Source organism: Microtus pennsylvanicus, chromosome 14 (genome assembly GCF_037038515.1).
Source record: "Microtus pennsylvanicus isolate mMicPen1 chromosome 14, mMicPen1.hap1, whole genome shotgun sequence".
Lineage (NCBI taxonomy): Eukaryota > Metazoa > Chordata > Mammalia > Rodentia > Cricetidae > Microtus > Microtus pennsylvanicus.
Window position 1 is genome coordinate 55,708,877 of NC_134592.1, and position 13,634 is coordinate 55,722,510.

The 13,634-nt window shown below is 37.6% G+C and overlaps 1 protein-coding gene across 6 annotated transcripts in view; it reads left to right on the forward strand.

Annotated features, from left to right (window-relative positions):
• The window catches only part of Ralgapa1 (Ral GTPase activating protein catalytic subunit alpha 1), a 214,732-nt gene that overhangs the window by 128,307 nt on the left and 72,791 nt on the right, over window positions 1-13,634 (forward strand). For all 6 annotated transcript variants that reach the window (XM_075948111.1, XM_075948110.1, XM_075948115.1 and 3 more), the window contains 3 exons: window positions 1,002-1,110; window positions 2,506-2,616; window positions 10,569-10,637. In XM_075948111.1, coding sequence (XP_075804226.1) covers window positions 1,002-1,110; window positions 2,506-2,616; window positions 10,569-10,637 — 289 coding nt within the window. The remainder of the gene's footprint in view (window positions 1-1,001; window positions 1,111-2,505; window positions 2,617-10,568; window positions 10,638-13,634) is intronic.

The window sequence follows — 13,634 nt, forward strand, 5'->3', positions numbered from 1 at the left end:
TGCTTGGATTATAGGATTACAACCAACCCTTGGTGTTCCAACAAAAGCTAGTTCATATTGGCACTCTCCGTCTGTGCTTTTGGTCAATTGAGTTTATGGAACACTTTGCTGCATTTCAAAATGCATTGTTGCTTTATGACTTCATACACTGCTATTGCTGAAACCTGGAACTTAGTTGCTTAGATCTATCAACACTATGTAAGAATTAGAGGTTGATGCCAAAGGAGGGAAAATAAGGCAGTAGCCCTTACTCTGAAGACGTCTTGGTCATCTCTGGTGTAAACAGTTGGGTAACAACAGTCTGCACCATAAGAGAAGACTTCAGACTCCTCTGTTCTAGAAGAAAAAAAATTCATTGAACTATTCTAAAATGTAGTGTAAGAATATCAGTATTAATCCATGTACGTATGCCAGAATTACAGATAGTAGGCTATTTTTATACTTGGAGAGAACTGTTAAACAGTTTATTAGAAGCGTAAACTTGAGTACATTGAAGTCTTCCTGATTCTGATTACTAAGTAACTTCCAGCTGAATTTTAGCTGAGTCACTTTTAGGAAGATAAAACCCCACAAGGTTAGAGAAGCAAGTAAAGCCCTACAAGGTCTATTTCTTCTGGAGTTTTTAAAAATTATTTTTAGTAGCCGGGCGGTGGTGGCGCACGCCTTTAATCCCAGCACTCGGGAGGCAGAGGCAGGTGGATCTCTGTGAGTTCGAGGCCAGCCTGGTCTACAAGAGCTAGTTCCAGGACAGGAGCCAAAAGCTACGGAGAAACCCTGTCTCGAAAAATAAATATATATATATTTAATCTGAGGGACTTGTCAGAAAGGTGCTGCATGTTGTTCCCAGCGCTCCTGCTCTGTTGGTGATGAATTACAGGAGAAAACTGGCTCTTCCTCACTTATCAGCTAACCAGCAACGTCTTTGATTCATTTCACCAGTGAATGTACTGAATGTTGTGTTTTATTTGAAGTCATTGTAGGGTATCTTTTTTTTTTTTCAGATGTGTAGCACTTTGCAGTTTAGGTATTTGGATTTGTGAAGAATTAGTTCATGAATCTCATCATCCTCAAATTAAAGAAGCTCTGAATGTAATTTGTGTTTCATTAAAGGTAAAGAAATCTATTTCATGAAAAATATCGAGATCATTAGGACACAGGATTTTTTTCCCCACACATTTAGTAATCCTGGGCCCCTGTGACTACAACATTCAATAGACATTTTCATCATGTATTATTACATTAACTCCTGATTCTGACTCACTTTAAGAATAGTTCCACTCTTGAATTTAAGGTATTTTTGTGATGAGCTCTTATGTCTGAACTTTTCTATATTTGATTTCTTTCCTAGAAAATATGTGATTGACATCTTAAAAATAAACCAGTTATTTAAAACAGCACATAGGAGGGAGATGATTTAGTGTGTGTGTATGCATAAGAGAAGGGAGAGGGAGAGAGGTATGGTGTATGTTTATGTGTATGCTTGTGTGCTGAGGTCAAAGTCATGGGCAGCTTTTCATAGAATGCTGAGGACTTGAACTCAAATCCTCACACTTCAGCTGTAGGCACAAGCTGAGCCACCTTCCCAGCCCTCTTGATTTTTAACTAGTATTTTTGTGACTTACTTTCTGATATTTATTATTCCCTAAATTACTGAGTTTTTTACTTTATTAATCAAAATAAATATCCTCTTTATAACCAGAATAGAAATTTGTTTAAAAGTAGTAATCCAGGGGCTGGAGAGATAGCTGAGTGGTTAAGAGCACTTACTGTTGTTTCAGAGGTCCCTGGGTTCAATTCCCAGCATCCATGTGTCAACTCAGAACTCCTTATAACTAGTTCCAGGAGACCCAGTGCCCTTTTCTGTCCTCTTTGCCTACCAGGCTCATACATGGTGTACATCCATAGATGCAGGCAACCAACACAAAAAGAGTTTAAAAAATTAGTGATAATCTAATCAAGTAGAATATCGAATAAAATTATAAAATTTACTGCATTTCAGTATTATTTAGGGGTTTGTTTTTGCTATTATTGTTTGAGACAGTCTCACTATTTAGCCCAGGCTACCTTCTAATTTCAGTAGAATGCTCAGACTGTCACGAACTCAGAATTTTCCTGCTTCAGCGTTCTGCATGCTGAAATTTCAGTCATGCTCCACCATTCCCTGCTTATATGAGTGTTTTTACTTATGAAAGAATATTTATTATTCTTGTCTTAAAGCTTTTAATACCACAGCATCTGTTTAAGGCTAAATATGTGTTATGCATAGTAAGCACTTTTGAGTAACCCCAGTGAACTGACGATAATTCTGATTATGTGCTATGTTTGAGGTGCTTTGCTGAGCAAAGTGAAGAATAAAATGGAAATTGTAGGTACAGCTTTGAGAGATGTACGGTACAACAGCTGATATTTATACCAAAAGGAAACATGAGGTTTAAAACACCAGAAGCTAATATTGACGAGTAGGCATAAAGAAGGGTTTTGTAACAATGGCTTTTGTTGTTTCAGTTCACGAATAAAACAGTTGCGCATGTGGCGTGTCACATGCTTCACATGCTGGTTCACTATGCACCTAGACTGCAGACCTACCAGCCCGACTCGCCCTTGAAAATTATTCAGGTGAACAACTTTTTCTTTATTTTTATTATAACCATATATTAAAATTTATTAGATATGGATACCTTAAATATGAAATTATTTTAATAGGTGCTGTTTTTTTCATAGGTAAATATTTGGTTTTTCTCCATTTTTGTATCAAAGTTCCTGATAATTCCTTTATATTTTTAAATTATTTATTTATGTGATTAATTTACATCCTAACTGCAGTTTTCCTTCCTCTTCTCCTCCTAGTCCTTCTCCTCTCCCTTCACTGCCCTCCCCTGCCCAATCCACACCTCCTCTGTTTCTGTTAAGAAAAGGGCAGGCCTCCCATGAGAACCAATTTTTAAGATATCTTTATTTTATGTGCGTGTATGTATATGCACCACATGCATGTAATGCCTGCAGAGATCAGAAGAGAGCATCAGATACTCTGGAACTGGAACCACAAATGGTTATAAACCATCCTGTGAACCAAGGTTTTCTGCAAGAGCAGTAAATGCTCTTAACCACTGAGCCATTTCTCCAGCCCCCTCCTTTGTAATTTTTGTTAGAAGTATGGTTTCCACCGGGTGATGGAGCCACACACCTTTAATCATAGCACTTGGGAGGCCAAGGCACACGGATCTCCGAGTTCAAGATCAGCTTGGTCTACAGAGGGAGTTCCAGGACAGCCAAGACTATTACACAAGAAACCCTGTCACAAAAAATAAATAAAGCAAAACAAAACCAAAAAAAAAGTATTGTTTCCTGGTTTGGAATGAAATTTTTTTAAGTCATGAAAATAGTTATTAGTTGTGAAAGTTATATTTTTTATACAAACTTCTTAATGCCATTGTGTTTATAAATCTATGTTCTGCCTCATTTTCTTAGGTGAGTTAAACATGCTCTCCTTTCAGTTTACCAGAATCAGGGCATTGTTCCTTCCTTTTTTATCATTTTTGCTACTGCAGTGTCTTGCTTCTGGCAAGTACCTTTAGGGCACTTCCTTCTTCCTGTAGGAGGAAGCTATTTGTTGGTTCCCTACTGCTCAGCCCCAAAATAATCACACAGAAACTATATTAATTAAATCACTGCTTGGCCCATTAACTCTAGCTTCTTATTGGCTAACTCTTATATTAATTTAACCCATTTCTATTAATTTGTATGGTAGTGGTGGTGCATGCCTTTAACCCCAACACTCGGGAGGCAGAGGCAGGTGGACTCTGTGAGTTCAAGACCAGCCTGGTCTACAAGAGCTAGTTCCAGGACAGGCTCCAAAGCCACAGAGAAACCCTGTCTCAAAAAAAAAAAATCTGTATATCACCATGTGGCTTTGGCTTACCAGGTAAAGTTCCCAGTGTCTGTCTCTGGCAGCTACATGACTTCTCTCTGACTCTGCCCTTCTTTCTCCCAGCATACAGCCTAGCTTTCCCCACCTAGTTCTGTTCTTCCCCAACAAAGGCTCAAAGCAGTTCTTTATATATTAACCAATAAAAGCAACAGATAGACGGAAGGACCTCCCACACCATCTTCCCCTTTAGGGCATCATGAACATTCACATGACTTTTTGTCATGTTACCTATAACAAAAATGAAAAAAGGTTTTTTCCACATTTATCTTTGGCCATAAAATAAAGTTCCTTTCTTTGGCTGTGAATTCAGACCTCCAACTGAAGACCCATCTCATCTTTCCAGAACAATATACAGTTTCCCATGAAATATGGGGCCTATATTTGGGCAACTAAGTCTGCTTACTCTCTCCCAAATGTACCTCTAACTCTCATCTTCTCTGAAATGCTTTACTTCTCTCAAAATCCCCTCCCTCTGTATGCCTTTCTTGGTATTCTTACATCTTCAAGAAAGCTGAAAACAAGTATTTATTAAGTTCCTACTTGATAGCAGTTGTTATATCATTTGCCTCTTCAGAAATAACTAATTTTTATTTTTTGATTCAGGTCTCACTATGTAGCTCTGATTGGTTTGGAACTCAATATATAGATCAGGCTAGTCTCAAGCTCATAGAGATCCACCCTCAAGTGATGAACTTAAAGGGATGCACCACTGCTCACAGCCCAATATGTAATTTTTATTTTATATGTATAGGTATTTTGCCTAATATATGTGTGTGTATATGTTTGTGTGTAAATGCACACACAACACACACACATTTATGTTTTGCACCACTTGTGTTCTTGGTAGCTACAGAGGCCAAAAGAGGGTATCAGATCCTTGGACTTGAAGTTGCAGAGGTTGTGAGCCACCTTATAGGTGCTGAGAATTGAATGTCCTTTTTAGATACTGGATTCCTGGTTGCTGAGCTCCTCCTCTGCTGATGCAATAAGCCAAATCAAACTGAATTAATAAATCCAGATTTAATAAACAGGGCAATGCAAAGCAGAACATTCCCAGGTAACCCTTGGGAAGGCAGGGGACAGATCATAAGGGCACCCATGGCAGATCTATGGGTTGGATCTTAAATAGTTGGTAAGCGTAGTCTTGAGCATCTCCAGGGAGGAGCTTTCAATGATGGGCTTTCTGGAATGGGACAGGGTTTAGGGAGAATGAGATCAGGGAGAGGTATTGAGGTGGAGCCTCCACCAGAATATTCCAGACTCTGGGTATATGAATACCAGGGATTGTCTTCTTGGTTAGCTGTTCCTTGGGTAGAATGAAGTGTTTCTCTTTATCTCTTACTATTTTCAGTTTGAAGCCTATTTTGTTAGGTATTTCTTCCCAGTCTTATTGAATTTGAGTGCTTTTGTCCCTCCTTTTCCTTTATGGTGGTTCCTGTCTTTAAAGCCAAACTGTGTTTCTTGCAGACAACAGATAGGTGTCTTTTTGTTTGAAGATCTATTCAATCAGTCTGTGTCTTTTGTGTGTAGAATCAGGGCCATTGATATTTAAAGTTATTATTGACATGTGTGTGTCAATTGTGGTCATTACATTGTTAATTTTTGGTGTTGTTTGTGTTCTCAGTGGAACTTTGTGTTTTAATAATTATGGCTTCATATTTCTTTCCACTGTCTCTCTGCTATGCTCCTTTCTCTCTTCTGTCTGAAGCCATGCTTCTTATATGTTATTTAGATTTCTTTGGTTGAATATAAATTTTTTAGTCTGATTATATCTTGGAAAGTTTTTCTCTCTTCTTCAATTATGAAAAGTGATTTTGCTGGGCAGGCATATTAGTCTAAGGCTAGCTGTTATAGTCTTTTCGGACTTAGAATACATTTCTCCAGGCTCTTCTTTCCAAGTTTCTATTGAGAAATCAGCTGTTATTCTTGTGGGATTTTTTCTTTATTTGTGATATTTGCCTTTTCTCTTGTACTATGTAGTGTTTTAACTATTATATGCTTTGGGGATTTCATTTTTTGATCTTGTCTATTTAATGTTCTGTGTTCTTTCATATGCTTTTCTGTAAAGGCGTGTTTTAGTTTGGGAAAGTTTTCTTCTGATCTTGTTTAAGTTCTTATCTGTCACTGTCCTAGAATGATTCTTCCTCATCTATGCCTATAATTTGAAGGGTTTTTTTTCTATGGTTTCCCTCATTTCCTGTATGTTTCTTTGACTTTTCATATTTCTTGCATATTTGTTCTAGATCCTGCTTTATTTTCAAGTCCTGTAATTCTGTCTTCTGCTTGATTCATTCTACTTAGAAGACTTTCCTTTGAGTTTTTTAGTTGAGTTATTGGGTTTCAGTTCCTTCTTCATTTCAGCGTGAGTTCTCTTCAGTGTTTCTATCTCCTTACTGAATTCTCTTGTCGAGTCCTGCATCATCATTTCCCTCAACTATATGTTTGTGTTTTCTTGGCCATCACTTGGATGTTGTTCTCCTTACTCTTTCTCCTTTCTTTCATTGAGCTGTTTCTTTGTGTCCTCTGTAAACTCCTCAAATTCTTTGATGAACTTTAGATCCTGTGTTGGGTTTTATCTAGGTCATTCTCACTGGCAAGCATTCCCACCAAACTGGTAGGTTTTGGAGAGAAGATGCTGGTTTGATCATTTGTATTATTATGATTTTTGTGATGGGATCAGGTTAGATCCTGCAGATGGATGTTGAGATCTGACTGTGTGGAGAGGCTGGATGCAGTGTCAAAGGTACCTGTGGGTTCTGAATTCATTGCATTTGGGAATTTATCCTGTAGTGAAATGATTACATTATATATGGAAGTTCTTTTTTAAATTTTTGAGTAACCGCTGTGCCATTTTTGATGTACTGATTTGCATGTCACAACACTTCTCACAAACATTTTTCTTTTGTCTTTTTTAATACTATAGTGAATGGTTATCTCATTGTGAGTTTTTGCTTATCTTTTGGTACTGGATATTGAGCCTCAGATCTCTAAGTATTCTCTTTGTCAAAAGCTAAACGCTAGACCTCACTTTTTTTTTATTTGCACTTCTCTTTTGAGTCTTAATGTTTAGCTTATTTCCACATATACATATATTGTTTTTGATTTTTCGAGATAGGGTTTCTCTTTGTAACAGTCCTATCTGTTCTAAAACTCAATTTGTAGACTAAGCTGGCCTTGAACTCACACATATCCACCTGCCTCTGCCTCCGAAGTCCTGAGATTAAAGGTGTGTGCCACCACTGCCTGCCTGGTTTGTATATGTTCTTTTGATGAATGATCTATTCAAAAAAATTTCCCATGAAATTTCAGTCTATTTCATTACTATTGAGCTATTTGAATTTGTATGGTAGGTATATTTAGAAGTTTTCTACTTAATACATGGAAACAGTTGGTTAAAAATATATAATAGTGTATAAGTACAATTACAGTAAGAATGCAATAAAAATTATTTCCAGGGGTTGAGGAAATGGTGTAATTGATAAGTCCTTGCTTAATACCTATGTTCCATCTCTAGCATTCACATAGAATTTGGGTGCTGAAGATCACACCTGTGGTCCCACAACTGGGGAAGTAGACTCAGGAGGATTTCTAGGGTTTACTGGCCAGCGAGTCTTGCCAAATGAATGAACTTCAGGTTGAGAGTCCCCCTCTCGAAACTCAGGGTGGAAAGCGACTGAAGAGGACAACCCAGCGCTGACCTTTGGCCTTCACATACATACATGTGCTCCCTCACAGGCTTACACATACTTAGTACCAGCACCTTTACTGCATTTGCAACATGTATATGAGATTGCTCTATTAGTTAGGCTTTCTATTGCTGTGAAAAGACACATGACCACAGCAATGCTTATAAAGGAAAATACACAATTGGGGCTGGTTTACAGTTTCAGAGGTTTAGTCTGTTTTCATCATTCCACAAACAAAAGGAGACTGTGTGCCACACTGGACGTGGCTTGCGCATAGGAGACCTCAATGCCTGCGCCCACAGGGACACACTTCCTCCGACAAAGCCACTCCCTATGGTCAAGTATTTAAATGCGTGAGTCTGTGGGGGCCATACCTATTCAAACCCCTGTACCCCATAGGCTTATAACCAGAGCATAATGCAGAATGTATTAAGTCCAACTTTAAAAGGCCCCATAGTCTCTAACAGTCCCAATCCTGTTTAAAAGTTTCAAGTTTTTTCTGAGATTTCATGAAATCTCTTAACTGTAATCTCCTGTAAAATCAAAATCAAAAAGCAGATTACGTATTTCCAGCATATAATGGCACAGGGTATATATTACCATTCCAAAAGGAATGGAAGGATAGTAAGGGAATACTGGGCCAATGCAAGACTGAAAGGCAGCTGGGTGATCTCTAATTTCTGCTTCTCCATGTCTAATATCTCATATATGAGACCTAACAGCCCACCTCCACAGTGGACTTACTTCCTCCAGCAAGGTCACACCTACTCCAACAAAGCCCTGCCTACTCAAACAAGGCCACATACTGTGGCCAAACATTTAAACACATGAGTGTATGTGAGCCATACCTATTCAAACCACCACAGCTGGTTTGTGTGACTGGTGTCTGTAATATCAGCTACCCGGGATGCTGACGTGGAGAATTACATATTCTAGGACACCCTGAACTACTTAATGAGACCCTATTTTAATTAATTAAAAATTAACTAATATAACTGTTGAATTTAAAAGACGAGGTAGCATGGTGGTAGAGTACTTGCCTAACATGCCAAGGCTTAGATTCAATCACCATTACTACAAAAGAAATGTTAAATAAAAGCTAAGAATAGGGGCTAAAGAGCTGCCTCAGCAGTTAGAGCATCTACTGCTCTTGCATAGGACCAGAGTTTAGTTCCCAGCACATACATCAAAGGCTTATGGCTGCCTGAATCTCCAGCTAAAGGAGGATCCGATGGCTCTGACCTCCACACAGCCTGCACTCACATACACATACCCACAAATGGGCAAACATACACAGAAATTTAAGGGGGAAAAAAGGCTAGGGATTGGGCTGGTGAGATGGCTTAGCAATTATAAGCACTGACTGCTCTTCCAGAGAACTTGAACTCAGTCCCAGCACTCATATTAGGTGCTCCCAACTTCTTTAGTGTCGGCTCCATGGGATCAGTACAATTATCTGGCTTCCCCAGGCACCCACACACAAACAGCATACAAACCTTCAGACATACACATGTACATATAAGTCAAAATAAAATTATTAAAGGTGGGTGGGGCTGGAGAGATGGCTCTGTGGCTAACACTGTTTAATGCTCTTCTAGAAGAACCAAGAGCCACATTGTGACTTAGAGCCATCTGCAGCTCCAGCTCCTGAGTTCCAGGGGTGTTCGGCACCTTCTGACTTCCTGGGCTACTATGCATGAATGTGATACACATACAAATATACATGCAAAATACACATGTAGATAAAATAAACATCTCTTTTCTTAAAAAAAAATGGGAATAGTGCCACATACTTATACTGATGTCTACTCAGGAGGATCAGATCGGAAGGGCACTTGAGCCCAGGAGTTTAACGCTAGCCTGGGCAATGTAGCAGCACTGCATCTCAAAAAAAGTCATTGCAATTTAAGTGTTTTCCAAATAGATTAAATTTACCTTAATGACGTCCTTTTTATAATTTCATATTTCTATTTCATATGTGTTTAGGTAACGTTTGATGCTTTTAATATGTGTTCATTTAAAACACTTATCTCAAAGACTATATTTACATGTTGCACATATATCTATCTTGAATATTCCTTATGTGAAATGTTTGTTTATCAGAAGTATTTTCAGATTTCAAGTATTTTTTGTTTTGTTTTCTTACCTTGGAATACTTTCATATTTTCCTGTCTTGGAATACTTTTATAGACTCCAGCAGTCAAACATCCCTAATTCAAAAATTTGAAATTCTTTAAAACTCAAAATTTCTACATTTGGAGACAGAGTCTCATATAGCCCAGGCTGGACTCAAACTTACTGGCTAGTAAGGATGAGCTAGAACTCCTGATCCTCCTGCTTGTCCAGTGCTGGGATTACTGGCCTGTTCCACCATTTTTATGTGTTTTTTAGCTGTGAGCCAGTGTGTCTTGCATGCTAGGCAAGTACTCTACAACTGCGTGATCCCCCCAACCACAAAATCTTTTGGAGTGTACAGTAAAATTTTTGGATTTTGAAGCATGTCAGTTGTGGGCTGCTCAGTCAGCATAGATAGGGAGATCTGGAAAGGCATAGGAATGTAGTTCTTGAGGTGGTAGGATTATAAAGATCTTTATAAATCCTTTACCTCTGTCTTTGAATTTCCTCTAATGGACCTGAATATCTGTTTTTATACTCATTGATTGACCTTGTGAATTGAATTTGTATGAAATGATTTACCATTGACAGAACTTATGTATTGTAATTTTCATTCTGTATATGAGGATTATAAATGATTAACAGTTAAATGTACTAAAAAACTTACATTGTACAAATATAACAGTATATGGGTTAGAAACTGTGTTTAGATGTTATATTGACGTTAAATTTACAGCAATAGATTTTCTATCACTTAAGCATGTAGTACTTAAGATTTAGGGAATTCAATGAATGTCATGTGTTTTAAACTCATTTACTTTTTCATCTTTTGCCTGCAGATCCTAATAGCTACTGTCACCCACCTTTTGCCAAGTACAGAAGCTTCATCATATGAAATGGACAAGAGGGTAATTTTATTTTTGAAATTTAATATATATTTATATTATATGTATTGAATGTTTAAGATTTTAAAGGTACTAATATTTGTATGATAAATCATCTGTATTAAATCAACTATGGGGAACTATAGCTTTCTATTACATAAATATTTTAAAAAATTCATTTTATGTACTGGAGAGATGGCTCAGCAGTTAAGAACTCTTGTTGTTCTAAATGCCCCTCAACTGAGGAATGGATAAGGAAAATGTGGTACATTTACACAATGGAGTACTTCACAGCAGAAAAAAAGTAACAACAGCTTGAAATTTGCAAGCAAATACATGGAGCTAGAAACTATTATTTTGAGTGAGGTAACCCAAACCCGGAAAGAATTATCACATGTACTCACTCATACATTTTTAAATCATAAAGCAAAGAAAACCAGCCTACAAATCACAATCCCAGAGAACCTAGACAACAGTGAGGAACCTAAGAGAGACTTACATAGATCTAATCTACATGGGAAGTAGAAAAAGACAAGATCTCCTGAGTAAATTGGGAGCGTGGGGACCATGGGAGAGGGTTGAAGGGGAGGGGAGAGATAGGAAGGGGAGCAGAGAAAAATGTATAGCTCAATAAAATCAATTTTTTAAAAAAAGGAAAAAAGAAAGTAGCAACAACAACAAAAAAGAACACTTGTTGTTATTATAGAGGACCCAGGTTTGATTCCCAGTACCACATGGAAGCTCATTGGAGTCTGTAAATTCAGTCTCAAAGCATCCAACTCCTTTTGACGTAATGGCACCAGGCGTACAAGTGGTGAACAGACATACATGTATACAAAATATTCATACACATTAAATAAAAGAAATAAACAAATTTCAGTTTAGTTTTAATTTCATGAACATTTGGCTATCTGGAAATCTCAGAGTAGTAAGAAACTTAACAAACATTTTGTTTACTTATAATGATTTTAATATAGCTTGCCAGATTGTGATATTGTTAGAGATTCAGAGAAATTTCCCCAAGTCCCCCCTCCTTCCCTTCTACCTTTTCTCTCCCCATCTCCCCTAACCCTCATCCCACCCCACCCCCAAGATCCCACTTTTCTCCCCGGCAATTTTGTCTACTTATCCAAGAGGATACCTATATGTTTTTCCTTGGGTTCACCTTCTTACTTAGCTTCTTTAGATTCGCCTATTGTAGACTCCGTGAGCCCTATTTATGGCTAGAAACCAATTATGAGTGAGTACATCCCATGTTCATCTTTTTGGGTCTGGGATACCTCACTCAGGATAGTGTTTTCTATTTCCATCCATTTGCATGCAAAATTCGAGAAGTCATTGTTTTTTACCGCAGCGTAGTACTCTAGTGTGTATATATTCCATACTTTCTTCATCCATTCTTCCATTGAAGGGCATCTAGGTTGTTTCCAGGTTCTGGCTATTACAAATAATACTGCTATGAACATAGTTGAACAAATGCTTTTGACATGTGACAGAACATCTCTTGGGTAAATTCCCAATAGTGGTATTGCTGGGTCCAGGGGTAGGTTGATCCCGAATTTCCTGAGAAACCGAAACACTGACTTCCATAGTGGTTGCACAAGATTGCATTCCCACCAGCAATGGATGAGGGTACCCCTTCCTCCACAGTGGAGAGGCATTTCTTAAGTCAAATCACTTAAAATTCGGCTTATACACCTTTCTTAATTACAGGCTTATAAGAGCATGAGTAAGCTCTGTCTAAGCAAGGAATTTCAGATTTATTGTTATTGGTGAATATAACATTGTAATTTTAAACATTAGTAGACAGAGATTAAAAACGCGCTAGAAATACACTTCACTTAGAGCGCACTTGCCTAGCTTGCATGAAGCCCTGTGTTTGATCCTCAGCACTGCCAGAAAAACAAAAGAAAAAGGAATAAAGATCATTTATATGGTGATTCAAAAAAAAAAGAAAAAGAAAAAAATCCTGTCACTATGCACTTCATAGGGATTATTGCTACTTCAAAACAAAACAAATAACAACAAAACATTTTTTTTTTATCCCCAGTTGACAGAAATAAAATTTAGGTTAAGTCATATAATTGTTACTACATATAAAACTGAAGAAAGGAGCCTATCATTGGCAGATCGAGTCTAAAACCTTTACTCTCTCTATTGACATCAATTCAGAACTCTGATTTCAGTTCTACTTTAGAACATTAATTTCAGGGGTTAATTTGGGTTGATTTGTTATGATGCTGACGATGGAACTCAGAGCCTCCTCCATGTTAAGTAAGCCCACAGAGGCCATAAGTTCATGTTATAGGGAAGTTTCCAGAATAGTAGGAGGAATCATTGTTAAATATTTTGTCCCCTTAGTCCACACTGACTTTATCCCTCTGCGGTGTTGTGTATGCATTCTATATACTACAGTGTATGATACAAACTTCATTATGTTCTTCCTAAATGCAAGCAGTTCTCCTTTAGAAACGCAGTACAGCTACCAACATTTAGGTGATAACATTGATTTGTTAATTGTAATGTAATCTATAAATCTTACTTAGATTTCACTAGCTAGCTCAGTAATGTCCTCTATAACAAATGAAAAGCCCAAACCTGTGTTCTCTCTGTAAATATACTATTACATCTTAAAGGTTTTTTTTTTTTTTATGGGCTGGTTTTTCAACAGTTGTTGGTTTAGTAGAACATGTATTTTTCTGATAAATGGCATGTGGTGACGCAGCTCCTCCAACAAGGTTGCACCCTTAATCTTTCCCATACAGTTCCACTGTCTGGGGACAGAGTCTTCATATGAGCTCTCGGGAGCTAGTCTTACTCAAATCACCATAGATAATTTCTATCTTACGATCGTATGGAATGTTTTGGTTTTGTGAGGTTAAAACGGGATTAAACCTTGACTTAGAGAGTTTATCTTTAATGATGAACAGATCCTAGTTGCTGACTGATTGCCACTTTTATAACACTATTATTTATTTAGCATTAATTATGATTTTTAATCTAACACAAAAACTAATCCCG